Source organism: Furipterus horrens, unplaced genomic scaffold, assembly GCF_987537825.1.
Source record: "Furipterus horrens unplaced genomic scaffold, mFurHor1.1.pri manual_scaffold_6, whole genome shotgun sequence".
In the NCBI taxonomy this organism is placed as follows: domain Eukaryota; kingdom Metazoa; phylum Chordata; class Mammalia; order Chiroptera; family Furipteridae; genus Furipterus; species Furipterus horrens.
This window is the reverse complement of record NW_028327176.1, coordinates 97,601,695-97,622,791: the sequence shown is the minus strand read 5'-3', so window position 1 is coordinate 97,622,791 and position 21,097 is coordinate 97,601,695. Positions and strand designations below refer to the sequence as shown.

Genomic DNA, 21,097 nt, shown 5'->3' with positions numbered 1-21,097 from the left:
ACCTATAAATACTGACATCAAGAGTTTCCCAGGATTTTGGACTTCCAGCCAAGATGAAGGTGTGGACAGACACACTGCGTCTCCCTCCACAACTAAGAAGGAATACAGCTACCTCAAAACTAGAAACAACCAGAAGTTCCAGAAAACCAAACTACATGGAAGTCCAGCAAACAAAGATATAAAGAAGAAATACTCATCCAGACAGGTAGGAGGGATGGAGCCGAGGCAGAGGATGCAGTGAGGTGGCAGCAGCAGTGGCGGTAGTGGCAGGCCAGCAGAAAACGCAGTCACATGTTTTAAAAATCAGGAGGGAAACCCGGGGAGCGTTCCCAGCTCCTCACCAGACCTCACAGCCCACGGTCCCCACACCGGGAAAAACCAAGCCTCATTGCTTCTGACTGTGCAGACCAGTGGGGGTTGGGGTGGAGGCAGAAACTGCCAGTCTCTCAGCAGAGTCCGCTTGTTTAAAGGGCCCCCACGGTCCTAGAACGTCTGCAGACCCACCCACTCTGGGAACGACTGCCAGGGCAGCAGCTAGAGGGGTGCCAGTCCAGTGCAGAAGTGGGAGAGGTGCCTGGAAAAGGCGAGTGCTGGGCAGGCAGCATTGTTCCCTCTTGACCCCTCCCCTACATACAGCGTCACGTGGTGAAACAGGTCACCCTATACTGACAAATCCCTAAGGTTCAACCCCTTACAATGTAACAGGAGCAACAGCTCTACCTAAGACACAGAGGCAAACAAACACAGGAGCCTGTCAAGATGAGGAGACAGAGAAGTATGGTCCAAAAGAGGGAATAGATCAAGGTTCCAGTGGGAGAACTAAGCAACGAGAAGATAGCCAACCGAACAGATGAGGAGATAGACAACCTAACAGACGCAGAATTCAAAACACTGGTGATAAAGATGCTCACAGGCTTGACAGATGTGCTTGAATATGGCAAACGCATAAGAAAAGAAGTGAAGGCTATGCTAAGTGAAATGAAGGAAACTCCACACAAAACCAATGGTGAAGGGAAGGAAACCAGGGTTCAAATCAATGATTTGGAACATAAGGAAGAAAAAAACAGTCAATCAGTGCAGAATGAGGAAGCAAAAAATGAAAAAAATGAGGAAAACTTTCCAAATTTTGTGAAGGAGATGGACATACAGGTCCAGGCGAGCTGGACCCAGAGGGGACCACACCAGGACGCACCATGACTGAGAAGCCAAAGGTGAAAGATAAAGACAGAGTCCTGGGGGCAGCGAGAGAGAGGCAGAGAGTTGCCTACAGGAGAGTGCCTATAGGACTATCAGCTGATTTCTCAGAGGACACTTTGCAGGCAAGAAGGAACTGGCTAGCAGCATTCAATGTGATGAAAGGCAACCTGCAGCCAGGATTACTCTATCCAGCAAAGCTATCATTTAGAATGGAAGGGCAGATGAAGTACTTCCCAGACAAGGTGAAGCTAAAGGAGCTTATCATCACCAAGCCATTATTATATGAAATGTCAAAGGGACTTACTTAAGGAAAAGAAGATCAAAACTATGAACACTAAAATGACAACAAACTCACAACTATGAGCAACTGAATCTAAAAAATAAAAACAAAATCCAACTAAGCAAACCAGAATAGGAACAGAATCATAGGTATGGGGATCATTTGGAGGGTTATCAGCTGGGAGGGGGGAGGGGGAGAAATGGGGAAATGGTGCAGGGACTAAGAAGCATAATCGGTTGGTACAAAATAGACAGGGAGATGTTAAAAATAATATCGGAAAGGGTGAAGCCAAAGAACTTACATGCATAACCCATGGACATGAACTAAGGCGGGTGGGATTGCTGGATGGAAGGGGTGTACAAACAGGAAAGAAATTGGGACTACTGTAACAACATAATCAATAAAATATACTAAAAACAAACAAACAAAAAAAAGACTTCCCCAATGAAACATCTGAGCAAGTTCAGCCTACAAGGTAGCCCAGAGCCAAGGAGCCCCACCCACACACCAGGAACTTCTGATCAGTTTTAATTGCCCCATCGCTACCCCCTAGACATAATCAGAGCGCCAAAGATCAAAAGATATTTAAGGAAACGTCTTATATGAAAGAGAATAAAACTAACAAAAGAAACTTAAGGGTTATTCAGGGAAAAGAAAACTTGTAAGAACAGAACAAAACCATCATTAATAGTCTCACAAAAATAAGAGAAGATACTCATAAGTAAGAATGCAACATTAAAAAATTGAACACATTTAAAAAAGAACTCTTGGAAATTAAAAAATATGATAGTAAACATTTTTAAAGAAAATTCAGTAAATCTAACAGTCAGTCAAAAAGTTAATTAAGACAGAAAACCAGAGGAATAAATACAAAAATTTGAGTTTCATAGAGAAAATAATGAAAGGAATGAAATTTCTTAATTTAAAAATAACTTCCAGAATTGAAGGCCATGAGCCTCCAGAATGAAAAGATCCATGAAGTACCTAGTATAATGGTTAAAAACAGACCCCCACCAAGAAACATGCTTGTGAAAAAGAAAAGGTCATATAAACTTCCAGAGAAAGTAAAAAACAAGTTTCCTATTAACAACAACCTGAATGGCACCAGAGGTCTCAATAGCTGCAATGGAAACCAGAAGATACTGGAGCTCTGCCTTCAAAACTGAACAAAAACTGCTCCAGCCGCTGTGGCCCAGCTGGCTGGGAGTCGTCCTACAAACCGAAAAATCACCAGTTGGATCTCTGGTGAGGACACATGCCTGAGCTGCAGGTTTGGGCCCAGGTCTGCGCATGTATGAAAAGCAACCAGTCGGTGTTTCTCTCTCACATCAGTCTCTCTCTTTCTCTCTCTCTCCCCCTCACCTTTCTCCCTCCTTTCCCTTCTCCCTAAAATCAAGAATAAGGAGAAAGCTAAGGTGCCAGCCTACGTAAATAGGGCTCGCCTCCTCCCACAACCACATCAAAATTACAACTAAACTACAAACAACCATTATTCAAAACCACCAGAAATCAAGTTGAATGGAAGTCCTACAACTATGGAATTAAAGAAGAACTCACATTCATACTGGTAGGAGAGGCAGAGACATGGAACAGACTGGTTCCACACCCACATGTGGCAGATAAAAATTGGGAGGGAGATCTCGGGAGCAAGGGGTCAGTCCCACACCATGCCTCCCAGACCAGGGTTCAAGTGCCAGGAAGGTAAGTCTCCGTAACTTCTAACTGTAAAAACCAGGAGAAACTGAGTCTGTGGAAAACAGAAACTGCTGGATTCCCAGGCAGTTCCTCTTAAAGGGCCCATGCATGGACTTACTAAGACGCACTCCCTTTGAGCTCTAGCACCAGGACAGCAGCCTGAAAGGCACAGAAGGATACCAGGAGGAACTAAAGTGTCTGGCATCAGGGTGAGAGATGGGGGAACAGCTTTCTTCCAGACAAAAGTGCTGACAGAGGCCACTGTTCCTTTTCTGAAGCCTCTCCACCAAAGAGCTGGTAGGCAGGTGCTGTATCTGAGACTCCATCTACCTGGCTTACACTGTTTGCCCCACCATGGTGATTCCCTGAGGCTCCTCCCCACCCAACTTTTGGGCCTACCCAAGCTGTTAACAGTGCCTTTTACATACAAATAATTTGTCTTGGCTTATGCTTCAGATTTTCCTAAATCCTTGCAAACAAGCAGCATCAGGCCTCAGCAAGCCCCATATCACTTGCTAAGTGGCACCAGGCCTGGCATGAGGAGCAGCTGGCCTCGGTTCACAGCTTAACCTCACTCTGGCACATCCAAGCCCAGCACAAGCAGCAGCCATTTGCAGATCACTCTGAAGCTTATGCAGGATGGCCCAGGACAGAACACAGGTAGTGGCTGACCTTGGTCTGCACCTCCTAGGAGGCCCCAGGGCCAGCGCACGCAATGGACAGCTATAAACCACAAGTGACACACTCATGGGGCAGACTCAGCAGGCACCAGAGCCCTGCTGAATAAGTCCTGCTCTGTGCAGTGGGCCCCTACACAGCTGATCCTCACAGTGGTCAAAGGCTGGTGATCAATGGTCACAACAGTCCTTGCAGCTGATTGGTCTGGGTAAATCTACCCCACTGACCTCCCAACAGCAATCAAGGCTCAACTACAAGAGGAAAGTGTACACAGACCCCATGAAGGGCATACCTTGAGTACCAGCTTGGGTGATAGGGGAGGTTGTGCACGTGGATCCTCAGGACACCTACTACATTAGGCAACCCTACCAAGCCAAAGAGTCAGAGCATCTCTACCTAGAAACACACACAGGGAGGCTGCCTAAATGAGGAGACAAAGAATCATGACCCAAATGAAAGAACAGAACAAAACACCAAAAAAAGAACTAAACAAAATGGAGACAAGCAAGCTACTAGATGCTGAATTCAAAACACTGGTTAAAAGGATACTGAATGAACTTAGGGGAAGAGCAGATGACCTCAGAGAGAACTTCCACAGCAGAAAAAAGGACATGGAAACCATGAAAAAGAACCAATCAGAAATGAAGGATATATTGATTGAAATGAAGAACAATTTATAGGGAATCAACAGGGAGAATGAAGCTGAGATTCAAATCAGTGATTTGGAATATAAGGAAACAAAAAACACCCAATCAGAACAAAAAGAAGAAAAAAGAATCCAAAAAAAATGAGGGTAATATAAGGAGCCTCTGAGACAACTTCAAGAGTATCAACATTTGCGTCATAGGGGTGCCAAAAGAGAGAAAGCATAAATTGAAAACCTATTTGAAATAATAAAGACAGAAAACTTCTATAACTTGGTGAAGGGAACAGACATACAATTCCAGGAAGCACAGAGTCCCAAACAAGATGAACCCACAGAGGTCCACACCAAGACACATCATAATTAAAATGCCAAAGGTTAAAGAGAAAGAGAGAATCTTAAAAGCAGCAAGAGAAAAGCAGTTAAGTTACCTACAAGGGAGTTCCCATAAGACTGTCAGCTGATTTCACAAAATAAACTTTGCAGGCAAGAAGGGAATGGTAAGAAATATTCAAAGGGATAAGAAGCAAGGACCAACAGCCAAGATTACTCTATCCAGCAAAGATATCATTCAGAATGGAAGGGCAGATAAAGAGCTTCCCTGACAAGAAAAAGCTAGAGTTCATCATCACCAAACCAGTATTATATGAAATGTTAAGGGGTCTTCTTTAAGTAGATCAAAATTATGAACAATAAAATGGCAATAAATATGTATCTATAAATAATTAAATCTAAAAACAAAATAAATAAACAAGCTGAAAAGAAACAGAATCATAGATATAGAGAACATTTTGATGGTTGCTAGATGGGAGGGGGATTAGTGGGATAGGTGAAAAAAGTGAAGGGATTAAGAAGTACAAATTGGTTGTTACAGAATAGCCATGGGGGCGCAAAGGACAGCACGGGGAATATAGGAACCAAAGAATATATGACCCATGGACATGAATGACAGTGAGGGAGTACAGAGGATCTGGATGGAGGGTTGTAAAGGGGAAAAAACTGGGACAACTATAACAGCATAAACAAAAATATAATTTTAAAAATTTAATTAAATTTAAATTTAAAAAAAAATTTTTTTTAACTGAACAAAAACTTTTCAATTTGGAATTCTAAACCCCATTATACTACCAGTCAAATAAAAAGGTAAAATAGTAATTTACAGATATGCAAAGTCTTAAAAATTCTATCTTCCATGAATGCTTCCTCAGAAAGCTATTGAAGGGTATGCTTCGCTAAAAAGGGAGTAAACCAAGAAAGTCAAAGACATGGGAGCCAGGAAAAGGGTATATAGGACTGTCTATGGTAACAGTAAAAGGAAATCAAGAGAAACTGTAAACAAGGTCTAAAGAGTAACCAGTCCATGAAGAGAAGGCCAACTGGACTTTAAAATCATGGCTCGTTTGTGTTCCTAGAGTATGGAAAGGGAGGGAGAAACAAGAAAGCTTTCCATACTTTGTGCCTTTATTGGGATCTTCAGATTGGTCTCTCCTTCATCCCCCGTGATCTTGCAACGATGTGCCTTATCAACTGTGACTTTACAGGCAAAGCAATTTCCCAAATAAATGGATATAAATGTTTAAATAAATAAATAAATAATCAGTTCAGACTAGAGCATTCAGAATTTCTGGGAAAGTCTTCTTCAAAAAGATAGGAATACCTAAAATGTGCCCAGATTACAGGAGATTTACGCAGTTAATGTAAAGTCTAGAGTTGAATTAGTGCTAAGTAATCAGAAAGTTAACAACTGAGTATTAACTCAAAGAAAAACAAAATACTGTGCAGTAAAGTAATTATAAGGCACTTTGTGGCTCAGCACTGAATATGGTTCACAGTCATATGATAAACCATGATTGCAGAGCTAAGCAAAATTATGATATAACTATAATGGAAGATGAGGGAATGGAAAGAGTATGTACACATGTAGAGGCAGAGGATGTAGGAAAGGCAAATATTCTAATTCTGGGTAGAAAAAAAAAAATGCCTACAACCGGCAGAAAAAAAATCAACATGTAACAAGTGTCTTAGCAATAAGGTGGTAAAAAAAAAGAGTTGTAACTGGTGCTTCTAGAGAACAAGTAATGAGGAAATGCAAGTGTTTTCTTACTAAGCCATACAGGATTACTTGACTATTGAATCAAAACCTTAAAATGATATTTGTGGCTATTAGAAAAAAGGAAATGAGATACAAGGGCAATAACTGTGTTTTGCTAGGTTTGGCTATTCTCTGGCATGCAGACACCCTAAGAACACAAAGAGCTGCATACTCAGGTGTTAAAGAGAGGGAAGGAGGTGGTACTGACAGCAGCCTATGCCAGGCTCAGTACAGAATTACAAGGAAGCTTTAGAAATTACTAACTATACACATCTGACTTCTTTCTAGGATTGCTAGGCAACAAGAAATTTTAAAACGCAGTGCTTCTCTGACAGGTACTAAAGACTAATGAAGGTAGCGGGCTGGCTTCAAAAAAAAAAATGGGGACGGAAAACCGCCTAATTACTGAACATGCTGAGTTCGCTTCCCTACTACAGAAATCTCTAAGATCCCTGCATTCAGGACTCACATTTCAAACTGCTGATCCTAAAAGAAACAAAACCAAACCACTCAGTGTTGTTTCATAATATTTTCAAGAACAATAAACAAAGTGAAAGGCTCCCTCTACTACATGACAGCTTACCTGCAGAATTCTGTCCTGGGAAGCTGGTGTTCGTGGTGTTCTAAGAGCGATGCTGTTGTTGGTGACATTGTACTCAGACAGAAGAGTACTAGAAGCAGAATTTGTTATGCCCGATTCCTCAGCAGTCTGACGTGCAATTTCACTCGCTTGGCCTACCTTCACAACTTCCTGGAGTTCTGCATCTGAAATCTAAAAAGACAATTATCATAGCAAGTGTATTTTAACCAGAGAACAACAAATTAAAACTTCCTTATTCCAGAAAAATAAAGTGCTGAAGCCATGTGATGAGTATAGGATTCACTGTACTCCTATCTCTACTTTTTGTGGGTTTGAAAATTACCATAATACAGCTTTTTGAAGTCTTTCCTATATAACGTGTGTGTTGGTGGGTGGGGAGGAATTACATGGTATCAAGCTGCAAAGTCTTGCACGTATTTCCACAGTGAAATCCTTTTAAACCAAGCAACATAATATACCAAAAACATAAAATACTAGTGTTTATACAATACTACCTACCATATGGGAGGATGACTGAAAACCAATTAAAATATCACGCAGAGTCCACTCATCCACAAGATCCCTAAGAAAATCAAAATGTGTTATCCTAAGAACTTTACCAAAATAAATATCCTAAGGAGTACTAAGGAAAAAAAGGGAAAAAATATCTCAATTTTAGAAATAGTATTACAAGAAATGGCAGCATCTGACAAATTATTTTGTTTGTGCCAAAGAATCTTGTGCTGATGTAGTCAGTGCACTCATCTGGGGAGAGAAGGTCCTCCGGCCTCCTAAGTCTATCCCTCTGCTCCATTAAACTGTCTAATTCTACAGAGCTGTACTACGCAAAACAGAAGAAAAGTCTATTCGGGTCCTCTACTATGGCAAAAATAAACTCCTTTTCCATCTGCAGTGTCTTTCCAAAAAAAAAAAAAACAAGAGCTTACTCAAAATTCCTCGTTTCTGACCAACTATAATTAAGTCAAAAGATTAGAGCCTGTGATAGGCTGAATGAATGAATGCCTCTCTCTCTCTTGTCCATAACTCCCACGTTGATTTTCACTGCTGTTGCCTCGAAAAGATAAGTATGACACAACAAAACGTTCACTGAAAAGTGAGCAGCCCAGAGTCCACAAAGCCAAACAACACAGTAGTCCCTCTCTATATCGCGATTCACTTATCGCGGCCTCACTGTACCACGGGACTTTTTTAAATATTATTTTTAATTACTTATCACAGATTTTTTGCTATATCGCGGGATTTTGCAGTACTGTATACATATGTTGTTAAAGTTACATAGGTTTAAGAGTGTAAAATAAATATAAGGTTCCTACTTCGCAGGGGGGTCCAGAACGTAATACCCGCAATAAGTGAGGGAATACTGTACCTTTATCTCGGTCTCCCATAAAAAGAGACCTGGAGCCCTAACCTGCTGACATCACTTACTAAACCACCATATGAGCAGTTTCAGGCCTGATAAAATTATACAGAGAAGTTGTTGCTTATTGATAATGCTGTATTACAATGACTTCTTTTTATGTGAATCACATATTACACTGTGAATTTCTTACGGGCATTGAGCACCCAGCAAAAACTTGACACATCCAAATATTTGCTGAATAAATGATAAGTATATGAGTTCACATCATGAAAAAAAGTACTTTTATCATATTACCTGAGGGGCAGGAAGTACTAGTTTACTTCTCTTCTTAGTAAATTCAGAAACACCACTAGTTTGAAGAATAGCTGACGGTAAATCAGATTCTTTTTTCCTTTTCAAATGCTGCTTGTCTTTTTTTCGATCTCTTCCTTCTTTTTCACTGTCATGGATCAAGATAGAGAAGAGATTTTTAAAAGTTACATGTAGGCAATAAAATTAAAAGCTATATAAGCACTCCTATATTTTGAACAAAATAATCCCATTTCTAAGAAAATTACTAACAGATAACAAACTATACACCTTAAGTTGGTCCCTGCAACATTACCTACCCATTGTATTCAAGAGGAATGAGGACTTAGAATAACAATAGAATTAATAAGGAAATAGGATACACTAAGTAATTTAAGTATTAAATATTAAACTATACACTATAAAGGCTGTAATAAGCTAAATGTCACATATAAAAGCAAAACATAAAACTATTCCTTTACTTTATTATATCCATATAAAAATATGCAAGCACATATAGTAAAATCATGAAGTATACAGAAAGGAAAACAATAATATAAAGGGAACAAAATTAAAACATTGTGAACTTTCATTATTAACGATGGACAAGATTTGAAAGCAGCCCAAGTGTCCAAGAGTAGATGAGAGGATAAAACAACTACGGTACATTTTAAAATGAAATACTATTCAGCTATAAAGAAAAGGAAAATTTTACTCTTTGCCACAGCACAGATGGACCTGGAGAGCATTATGCTAAGTGAAATAAGCCAATCAGAGAAAGACAAATAACATATAATTTCAGTCATATGTGGAATCTAATGAACAAACTGAACCAACAAGCAAAATAGAAACAGACTCATAGATAGAGCAGGCTGACAGCTCTGAGGTAGGGGTTAGGGAATAGAAAGATCAAGCCAAAAAAAGGAAAAGGACTCATGGACACAGACAACAGTATGGTGACTGCAGGGGGCAGAAGGGGAGAGAACAGGTGGAAGTGGAAGAGAGTATACAGGGGCTAAATAAATGGAAAAAAATACAATAAAAAATAAACTATTAAAGGGATAAATTGTGAATTTTAAAATTGCCCTTTAAAACTGTTATTCAATATTTATGATTTTATAAATTCATAAAGTTTTTTAAAAAGGTATTTAAGTCCCAACAAATCACACCAAAAAGTTGTCAGGAAGTAGAAAGACAGGCTCAAGACTGTCTTTTAAAGCTCCAGGAATGCCTCCTCCCCTCTGTGTAACATCCTCTTCCCCCATCTAGCCTATCCCTTCCAAATGATTAGTGTTCATCAATAATCTGTTTATTTGCAGAAGACTACGTAAAGGAAGGTTCTAATTAAAGAAATAAGGAAAACGAAGTACATCCAACAAAATCCTCACAGTAGAAACGGAGTTTTCAATCTGGAAAAAAACAAAAATCTTTGACAATCATAAATGGTTCTCCCTACAATTTTCAGATATGAGAATTAAAGAAACGCTAAAAATACCTTGAAATAGGTAAAATCCCCTGCACCCTATAAGACAAACATTTTATAAATATACCTACTTATCCCCATTATGTGAAAAATTTTAGAATACTAGACAAAAAGAATCAGACCAGATTTTGAGATTCCTTCAAGCTATTAGTAAAAACACTAACCTGTTCTCAAATGTACATAAATCTTAGATTAAGATTGTGACTCCGTGAGTAGACAGTTCACTAAGTGCCAAATGCTGACATTACAAGAAATACAAACAGCATTCTATGCTAAAAATAGGACAGCCGGGGTCACTAGTTTTCTCGGAAAGGTGAACCCATTAAATAAATAAAAGCATACATAAGCTACATGTGCTAACTAATAAAAATCTGGCTCTGACAAGGATAATACTTGGCCCTCCATAACGTTCCTACTGTACCTTTCCACTTCCAAAATCAGAAAGGCACTTACGATCTTAGCTCGCCATCAAGATCCTGTTGTCTTAACTTCCTGAAATCTGCATCAAGAGCCTGGTAGTTTTCCTCAGATGTATCATAGAAACCAAGAGCAGGTTTTTTTTCAAATGGGATTTCAGCATTATAATCAACCCCTCTCTTCTTTTTTCTTTTCTTCTGAATTTCTATGCCAGCTGCCCGAAGTTCTCTTCTCTTTTGGAGAGCAGCAAGACGCCTGAAGAAAAATAACACAAAATCACTTAAAAATCATATGCCATGGGAAAGGGATGAATTATCCAATAGTTAAGAAAACTAACTCGTTATCTAAGGAAGAAATAAACCCTCAACTCACCCTATTCACCAAAATGAGGTTTAGTTTCGATTTAAAGGTATGTGGGTGTATGCACACATACAATAAATAAATAAATAAAAACGATACAACAAGGATGCCAGCCTGTTAAACCAAGCACGCCGTGGTCCGGGGACAGCCAGCTGACCTGGAGTCTGCAATATCCTTCCCCTGTGGGAAGGACACCCTCCCCTCCACACCCCTACTCTTATTAGGGATTTCTGGACCCAAGGGTAGGTAGGACGATGACCATGTCCAGCTTGAAGCAGCTAGAGGAGCTTGAGACCTTCGCCCATTGTTCTTTATAAGATTATAAAGGGTCTTAAGTCTGAGAGGGAGGGATTGTTCTTTTTTATTGTTAAATTAATTAATTATTTATTTATTTTTAAAAATAAATAAGAAGAAGAATATATGAAAGGCTGAAGCGGGAGAGCTTGTATGTACAATCCATGGGCATGGACTTAGGGGGGACTACTGGGGGAGGGGGGTGCTGGGCGGAGGGGATCGAAGGAGAAAAAATTGGAACTATTGTAACAATATAATCAATAAAATATACTTAAAAAAAACAAAAACAAGAAGAAACTGTACGTAAATATGTATTTTACCTCTGGATGAAAATATACTCACCAAAGACAAAAGAAAAGAGCAAAGGCTTTGAAATTTTATATCTCTGTAGCACTATTTAAAAAAAAAAAAAACCATAAAGCAAAATTAAAAGGTGCCCTGGCTGGTGTGGCTCAGTGGATTGAGCGCACCGGGCTGCAAACCAAAACGTCACTGGTTCGATTCCCAGTCAGAGCACATAACTGGGTTGTGGGCCAGGTCCCCAGATCGGGACGTGTGAGAGGCAAGCAATCAATGTATCTCTTGCACACTAATGTTTCTCTCCCTCTCTCTCTCCTTCCCTTCCCCCTCTCTAAAAAATAAATTTAAAAAAATAAAATAAGTAAAAGGCAAATAATAGGAAAAAAATGTTTGCGCTTATATTAGGAATGGTGAAATATAAAGAATCTATGCAAGTTTTTTAAAAATGCAACCCAAAGAGGAAAAAAAGAACAAAAGGAAGTAAACAGTTCAATAAGGAAAAAATGCATATTGCTGAAATGACAAAAGGTTTACTTAATAATTTAAAAATAAAAAATTAAATCAATAGGTATCATTTCTGCATATCTAATTACTAGCATTCAGCTTTTTGTCTCATTTTAATGGCAAGGGTGCTAAAAAGTATACAGTTAAGAATGTAAACTGGTGTAGCTTTCCCCAAAGAGAATTTGGAAATATACATTAAAGCACTAACATTTTCCACATTTTTTAACCCAGCAATTTCACTCCTCCACCTTTAGTTTAAGGAAATAAATAAGAACAAGAACAAAGACTTAGCTGTGAAACTGTCTTTGAACAATGTTTGTAATAGTGGATAACCAGATACAATCTAAACATCCAACAATAAGAAATTAGTTAAATGAATTTATATACAGCTATAAGACAGGATATTATACAGCCATCCATATAACCTTTAAAAAGCCTATAAATCTACTCTGACACGGAAAGATGCCCAAGACATACTGCTATTTAAAAACTATACAAAGTTTATGTGTTAGAGAGCAACATGTAAAAATTATATGCATATCTATTAATGAATATATGAGTGGGGAAATGGGAAGGATATCCACCAAAGTAGTAACAATGATAATCACTATAAGTTGACATTTTATTTAATTTTTACTTTTTTATTTGTATTTTCCCATGATGCCATAATTTTAATGATTTAATGATGAGAAAGTTATTCACAATATTAAAGGCAGGGAGATTAATCCAAAAAAATCAATTACAGGAACAACTTCCAGCTTGAGGAGGCCCTACAGGTCCACTCCCCAGCAAAACTGATAAAAATTAGTTTAAAAATTTTTTAAATGATTTTAAGTCTCTGGAAAGAATCCTAAGGGGATACAGCAAATGAAAAAACATTTCTTTAAGAAAACCTACTAAAATTTACTAAGAAAAGGGAGAGTCTGTGATATTTGTATCTAGACCCACTCCTCCCCCTCTGCCTTCACTGCAGCTCAGGGAGATGGAAACTCCACTCCACACAGGTTTCTTAGGTCTCTCCTCCAGTTCCCAGGAGGAGGGCTTTTATTCCAAGAGGAGCATTTCTCATCCTGCCCCCAGGTACCAACTGCTGATGCTAGTTCGATCCAGAGTGGCCAAGAAGTAAGTACAGGCTTCCTTCTCCTGCCCAAAGGCTCTATCTTGTGCACACTGCTGCTGAGCATACTAGAGCCCCAAGAGCCTTTGCCCCAGATTGTGGAATGAGGGTTCCATGCTCGAACAGGTAGGCCGAGGGAAGCTGGAGCTGGTAAATCCCCTCACCAAGCACTCAGCTCCTAAAGTAAGGGTGTCAGCAGAGATGAGCACATCACAGTGCAGTAGTAAAACAGGAACTCCAAATCTCTCCCCAAAGAAGCTAACTTCATTTGCAAGAGAGCATGGAGAAATTTAAGCCTTGAGGTACTCCCAAAAACAGTGGAAGTTGTGGTGAAGCAACTGGGAAGAAACTGTAATTGAAGATACAGGTTAAGCTATAGGCCCACTAGCTTGCCAGAAACAGAAAAGCACAAGTGGGAGGAGTGGGGTCAGAACAAATACCAAACCGAGACTTCAGAAACTATCCCTTCAAAGGAGCCCAAATTTGATTGAATCAGTTTATGGAGAAATGTATGCCCCAAAACATTGTTGAATATAATAAAGCAATCAGCTAGCAATGAGGAGAATTGGATATAGCCAGGAAAAAAAGATGTCATAGTCCTGTCAAAACCATGTCACTACAGAGTGACTATGGGCATACCCAAGACTGCACCCCCAAGGAGTAAGATCGGAGGCTTCACATTGCTGAGATGAGGGAAGGGGAGAACAGACTATACACTAAATAATCCAGCCAGTCATGAAACAAGTAAACAAGCAAATTAGCAATAACACGGAGGTGTAGGGGCAACACTAGTACCCAGAATCACCATAATATATCATCTAAGTTCTACAGTTCTCAACAAAAAATTAAGAGACAAGCAAAGAAACAGGAAAGCATAACCCATACATCAGGAAAAAGCAGGCAACAGAAATGGCGGTGAGAGCTACCAGATGTTGTACTTAACAGACTTCAAAGGAGCCATTATCTGTGTTCAAAGAACTAAAGGAAACAATGATTAAAGTAACGAAAGGTATGATGATAGAGAATACCAATAAAGAGATAGAAATGATTAAAAAGAACCAAATGGAAATTCTGGAGTTGCAAAGTATAAAGCTGAAATGAGAACGTCACTAGGGGAACTCAACATTAGATTCAAACTGACAGGAGAATTAGCAAACTTGAAGACACATGGATAAAAATGATGCATTCCGAAGAACAGAGAAAAATGAATGTAGAAACATGAACAGAATCTCACAGAAATGTAGGACACCATTAAGTGCAGCAACATACGCACAAGAGCAGTAGCAAAAGGAGAGGAGGAAAAAAAGGGAGCAAAATAAAATACTTCAAGAAATGGCTGAAAATTTCCCAAGTTTACTGAAAACCATTAACCTACACATCTAGAAACCTCAAAACTCCAAGATAAACAGAAATAAATTCACAAACAGAAACATCATATTAAAAAGCTAAAAGCCAACTTCCAACCAAGATGAAGGCAAAGAGAGACACACTGCGTCTCCCTCCACAACTAAGAAGGAATACAACTACCTCAAAACTAGAGATAACCAAGAAGTTCCAGAAAATCAAACCACATGGAAGTCCAGCAAACAAAGATATAAAGAAGAGCCCTGGCTGCTGTGGCTCAGTGGATTGAGCATCGGCCTGCAAACCTAAGTGTCGCTGGTTCAATTCCCAGTCAGGGCACATGACTAGGTTGCACATCAGGCCCCCAGTTGGGGGCGCGAGAGAGGCAACCACACAGTGATGTTTCTCTCCCTCCCTTTCTCCTTTCCCCTCTCTCTAAAAATAAATAAATAAAATTGTAAAACAAAAAAAATAGTGCTTTCTTAAAAAACAAAAAAAAGGCAGCAGCTTTGTTAAAAAATAATAATAATAATAAATATATAAAGAAGAAATACTCATCCAGACAGGTAGGAGGGGTGGAGCCAGGGCAAAGAGGATGCGGTGTGGTGGCAGCAGTGGCAGGCTGGCAAAGTGCAGTCACATGTTTTAAAAAATCAGGAGGGAAACCTGGGGAGCGTTCCCAGCTCCTCACCAGACCTCGAAGCCCACGGTCTCCGCACCGGGGAAAACCAAGCCTCATTGTTTCTGACAGTACAGACCAGTGGGGATGGGGTGGAGGCAGAAACTGCCAGTCTCTCAGCAGAGTCCGCTTGTTTATAAAGGGCCCCCATTGTCCTAGAGCATCGGCAGACCCACTCAGTCTGGGAACAACAGCCAGGGCAACAGCTAGAGGGGCACCAATCCAGTGCGGAAGTGGGAGAGGTGCCTGGAAAAGGGGCGAGTGCTGGGCAGGTGGCATTGTTCCCTCTCCGACCCCTCCCCACATACAGCGCCACTAGGTGGTGAAACAGGTCGCTCTCTACTGACGAATCCCTAAGGCTCTGCCCCTTACAACGTAACAGGAGCAACAGCTCTACCTGGAATGCATAGGCAAACAAACACAGGAGCCTGTCAGAATGAGGAGACAGAGAAGTGTGGCCCAAAACGGATCAAGGTGCCAGTGGGAGAACTAAGCAACGAGAAGATAGCCAACCGAACAGGTAAGGAGATAGACAACCTAACAGACGCAGAATTCAAAACACTGGTGATAAAGATGCTCACAGGCTTGACAAATGTGCTTGAGTACGGAAAACGCATAAGAGAAGGAGTGAAGGCTATGCTAAGTGAAATTAAGGAAAATCCACACAAAACCAATGGTGAAGGGAAGGAAACCAGGGTTCAAATCAATGATTTGGAACATAAGGAAGAAAAAAACAGTCAAGCAGTGCAGAATGAGGATATATTGAAAAAAATGAGGGACACGTCCCAAATTTTGTGAAGGAGATAGACATACAGGTACAGGAAGCATGGAGAGTCCCGGGTGAGCACAGAGGGTCCCAGAGGGGACCACACCAGGACACATCATGACTGAGATGCCAAAACTGAAAGATAAAGACAGAGTCCTCGGGGCAGCAAGAGAGAGGCAGAGAGTTGCCTACAGGAGAGTGCCTATAGGACTATCAGCTGATTTCTCAGAGGACACTTTGCAGGCAGGAAGGGACTGGCTAGCAGCATTCAATGTGATGAAAGGCAACCTGCAGCCAGGATTACTCTATCCAGCAAAGCTATCATTTAGAATGGAAGGGCAGATGAAGTGCTTCCCAGACAAGGTAAAGCTAAAGGAGCTCATCATCACCAAGCTATTATTATATGAAATGTCAAAGAGACTTACTTAAGAATAAGATCAAAACTATGAACACTAAAATGACAACAAACTCACAACTATTAACAACTGAATCTAAAAAATAAAAACAAAATCCAACTAAGCAAACCAGAATAGGAACAGAATCATAGGTATTGGGATCATTTGGAGGGTTATCAGCTGGGAGGGGGTAGGGGGAGAAATGGGGAAATGGTGCAGGGACTAAGAAGCATAATGAGTTGGTACAAAATAGACAGGGGGAAGTTAAGAATAATGTAGCAAAGGGTGAAGCCAAAGAACTTATACGCACAACCCATGGACATGAACTAAGGGAGGTGGGATTGCTGGAGGGAAAGGGGGTACCAGGCAGAGGGGAGCAAAGGGAAAAAAGATAGGAACTACTGTAACAGCATAATCAATAAAATATACTATTAAAAGAAAAAAAAAAAGAAAAAAGCTAAAAGCCAAAGACAAGGAGAAAATATTGAAAGCAGCAAGAAAAAAATGTCTCATCACTTATAAGGGAGCCCCAGTAAGATTAACAGTTGCTGTCTCATCAAAACAACATACACTATGATCTAATTTTTATATAAATATTATTTTGTGTGTACATACACATAAATGTACGTCTATATTGAGAAAGGTTTGGAAGGCCACATTTCAAAAGTTAAAGTAACTTCATTCTTTCATTAAAGGAAATAAAGACTTCAAATAGCATTAGAAAACCTCTGTATTATAACATTAAGTGAATATAACTAAGCTATATAGCATTGTATCAACCATACCCCAAAAAGAAAATAGAACAATACTAAAGGAAAAGTGTATTATTTTTGTAATCAATAAAAAGCTTTGAGTTACAAAACAGATCTATAATTTACCATTTAAATAGCTTTGCACTGCACTTTGCATACAGACCAATCTAGTCCAGCAATTTTCAATCAGTGTGCCACAAGAATTTTGAAAGCATGTAATATGACCTCTCTTCCCTTAGATTGTCAAATTTAAAAAAAAAAATGACAACAGCTAACACAGCAGTAGTCATACAGTGTGAATAAATCAAAATTATACCTATCTTTTTTAAGTGAGATTGGCAAAAAATATTTTTGGTGTATTGCAGAAGTTTATAGTAATTTATGTGTGCCATGAGCTGAAAAAGGTTGAAAATCACTGATCTAATCTATTGCAAGATGTACATACAAAATAAATTATAAAGATGTGTAGACCGTCCAAGAAAATCTACAAGAAGGTATAGGGTAAATTTAAACCTGAAAACACTTTTGTGTTTTTTTTTGGGGGGGGGTGCGGTTGGTTTTTTTTTGTTTGTTTGATTTTGAAAACACTTCTTTAAAGCAAGCAATTTCAGCCATACTTGGAGATTTTTCACATATGCACTTGCCACATCCCAGGCCCAATTCATGTGGTTAAAAGGCTAAAAAAAAAAAAAAAATTGTTTCCCAACCAACCATGGACAAAAATGCAAAAGTGATTATTTCAACTTTCCATTATTTAGCCCTAATAAGTGTCCAGAAAAGAAAGGTGGGCAGGAAATTTAGTACCTCCTCTTGGTTTTTGTTCACTGTCCCAGTCCAGGCATACTCTCACTCTAAGTAACTAATCGGGACTAGTGACTGGCCAGTTACACAAACAATCATCTTCAGTGATGAAAGAATCCTCCATCCCAGGATCTGGCACTTCAAAGCCATTATTGTGGAAACCATCAACACAATGTTAGACATCAGGTCAGGAAGCACTTCTGGCTTGGGGACCACAAAAGACAGCTGTGTAGGCTAGGGAGGTTATTATAATGCATGAACTCCAAAAGCTAATAAGGCTCTAACACAGTTCAGGTTTTCCCTTTATCCACTTCAGGGCCATTGGGAATGATATCCAATCATGGCTCTAACCAAAAGGTAAAAGGTAGGGGAAAATGGAGAAAATCTTGAATGGAGAGCAATACTTACCTATTTTTTTTTTTTTTTTTTTAATCCTCACCTAAGGACATTTTTTTCATTGCTTTTAGAGAGGAAGTGGATGGCAGGATGGGGGAGGAGAGAGAAAATTTGATCAGCTGACTTCTCATACACACCCCAACTGGGGATTGAACCCACAACCTAGGTATGTGTCCTGACTGGGAAATGAATCCACAACCTTTTGGTCCACAGAATGACACTCCAACCAACTGAGCCACATCAGCCAGGGCTCACTCACTTTTTAAAGAAAGATTTCTGTGGAAGCCTAAATTTTGGTTTAAGGTTCATTAATTCCCTCTATGGTCAGTCAAGTTTCCTATTTCAAGTCAATGCCTGCTCAAAACTAATCAAGCAGAGTAACTCACTGGCAATCACGCAAGTCATATAGACTGTGAGTCCTCTAGACATCTGACTCCAGGATGGCTACAACAAACGAAGCTCTCCTACACTAACAAAAAATCAAGTATACCCAGTAAACTATGTGGGCATTACTTCTGCCATATCTTATATTTTTAAAAAATTTAATATGCATTTTTTCTATATTATGAAAAGATTAAGGGCAAAAACTAAGATGTTTCCAAAGTAATAAAGAATATTACCAAAATTGGAATTGGAAAATTCTAATTATTACTCATCCAACAAGGTAGGATAAATCATGCAGTTTTATTGAGCTACAGATGCACAGACTAACTGTTCAATTATGGGTAGAAATAACCGTACCTTGCCTCTTCCAATTGTTTCTCTCTTGCTTTCCTCTTGGCCTTCTTTCCCTGAGTATTAGCCAGGCGGGCTCTAGCTTCAGAGAGCATCTCAAGTTCATCTGCAAAAATAAAGAGAAGAAAATACTAAGTTCTTCTCCAACAGAAGCAAGGTATGTGAGAAACATACCCTAGTGCTTAAGATGAGAAAAACCATCCTCTATACAATGAGAATGTCTACTTAACAGGGATGTTGAGAAGAGCTAAGTAAAATGAAATAGGTAAAGTATCTAGCAAGTATTCATTAAACAATGGCTATAATTATCATATCTTTGATTATCATCTATCAAGTGTCAAGGCACAAATTGTTAAATATAAGGAATTGGTTATCTTCATTAGATACCCCTTTCCTTCCTCAGAACTGTTTCTCTTCTCCAATGCACTTCCATGACTCACCGAAATACAATAACAAATGTCATTACAGATGCCTTAGATTAATTCCTATACAAGACTGTCCAATGGAATCACAAGGGAACTTTTAAAATTCATCCAGGATTGCCCCTCCACCCCTGAAATTACTGACTCAGTTATCTCCAGGGGAAGCCCTGGTACCTGCATTTTTAAAAGTTCCCAATGTAACAATTATGCAGCCAGACCAGCCACTGCCTGTCATTGGGAACTCCTGCCCCCAAACTTTTAAATTTTAGAAACTTAACCCATTTCCCATTTGCCCCAAGAATACTTGCTGGTGGCGCTTGCAGATGAAGCATTTACCCCAAGATAACTCATGGATTACAATCCTAACCTTACCCACAAAATACCTCACTTTTATTATTTTCGCATCATTCTAGTATAGTGAGAGTCTTTGGAAACAAATGACATCATTCTAGTTATAGCGTTATAGCACTCTTTTCAGTACTGGCAACGCACTGTACTTTTTTCTAAACAGGAAATGGGTTCACAAATATTCACTGAATGCTTCACAACAATCCTGTAAGGAGGGGTCCCCAACCACCCTCCGGGGCCGCACAGAGGCTTCATCTGTATTTACAGCAGCTCCAGTTGCTCCTTGCTCGCATTCCCACCGAGCTCCACCCGGGAGATCAGCCGTGGCACTACTCTTATAGGAGCACAAACCCTACTGTGAGCTGTGCACGTGAGGGATCTAGGTTGCGTGCTCCTACTGAGAACATAATGCCTGATGATCTGAGGTGCAGCTGAGATGGTGATGCTGGGGAGCGGCTGCAAATACAGATTATGATTAGCAGAGCAGTTTGCGTGCACAGAAACCGTAATAAACCAATTGCTTGCAGACTCTTATCAAAATCCTATCCGTGAGTGGCAAGTGGCAATTAGGCTGCATCTATTGGTAGGCTATAAAGCCATCCCCCTCCTGCCCATGCCCCCCCACCCTCAAGACCCACCCTGCCACCAGTCCATGGAAAAATTGTCTTCTAAGAAATCAGTCCCTGGTGCCAGAAAGATTGGGGACCACTGCTGTAAAGTAAGATAGATATTATTCTCCATCTGGCAGGAAATGAAATCAAAGCTCAGAGATTATATGACTTGCCTACCATGAAATAGCTAGTAAATGGCACACATGGTCCTAAAATCCATTTTCTCTGGTTCTTGATTAAATGTCTCAAGGAGTCATCTTAAATCTCCATCAGTCTTGCAGTGTTGCTTTTTCACAGATTAAATTACCTACCTAAAGTCAAAGTAGTAGTTAACAGGATTGAAGCCCAATACCCTAACTTCTTGGCTGTCTCCACACAATGGGAATAAGAATACAGGATCTCAAGGGATTACTAGTCTCCAGGATATCTGTCCAGTAGTATTACATTGCTTAACTTACTGAATGAATTAAAAAATCAGAAGATAAAGAGACATTGTTCAAAAAGAGCAATTACTCTATAATAGAAGACTGAACACATTT

At 39.7% G+C, this 21,097-nt stretch overlaps 1 protein-coding gene across 1 annotated transcript in view; it reads right to left on the bottom strand.

Annotated features, from left to right (window-relative positions):
* CDC5L (cell division cycle 5 like) overlaps nucleotides 1–21,097 on the bottom strand; it is a 51,824-nt gene that overhangs the window by 25,008 nt on the left and 5,719 nt on the right. Inside the window, exons 5-8 of the mRNA XM_090282515.1 lie at nucleotides 19,184–19,283; nucleotides 10,771–10,989; nucleotides 8,841–8,985; nucleotides 7,169–7,357 (exon numbers count right to left, since the gene is read on the bottom strand). Coding sequence (XP_090138641.1) covers nucleotides 7,169–7,357; nucleotides 8,841–8,985; nucleotides 10,771–10,989; nucleotides 19,184–19,283 — 653 coding nt within the window. The remainder of the gene's footprint in view (nucleotides 1–7,168; nucleotides 7,358–8,840; nucleotides 8,986–10,770; nucleotides 10,990–19,183; nucleotides 19,284–21,097) is intronic.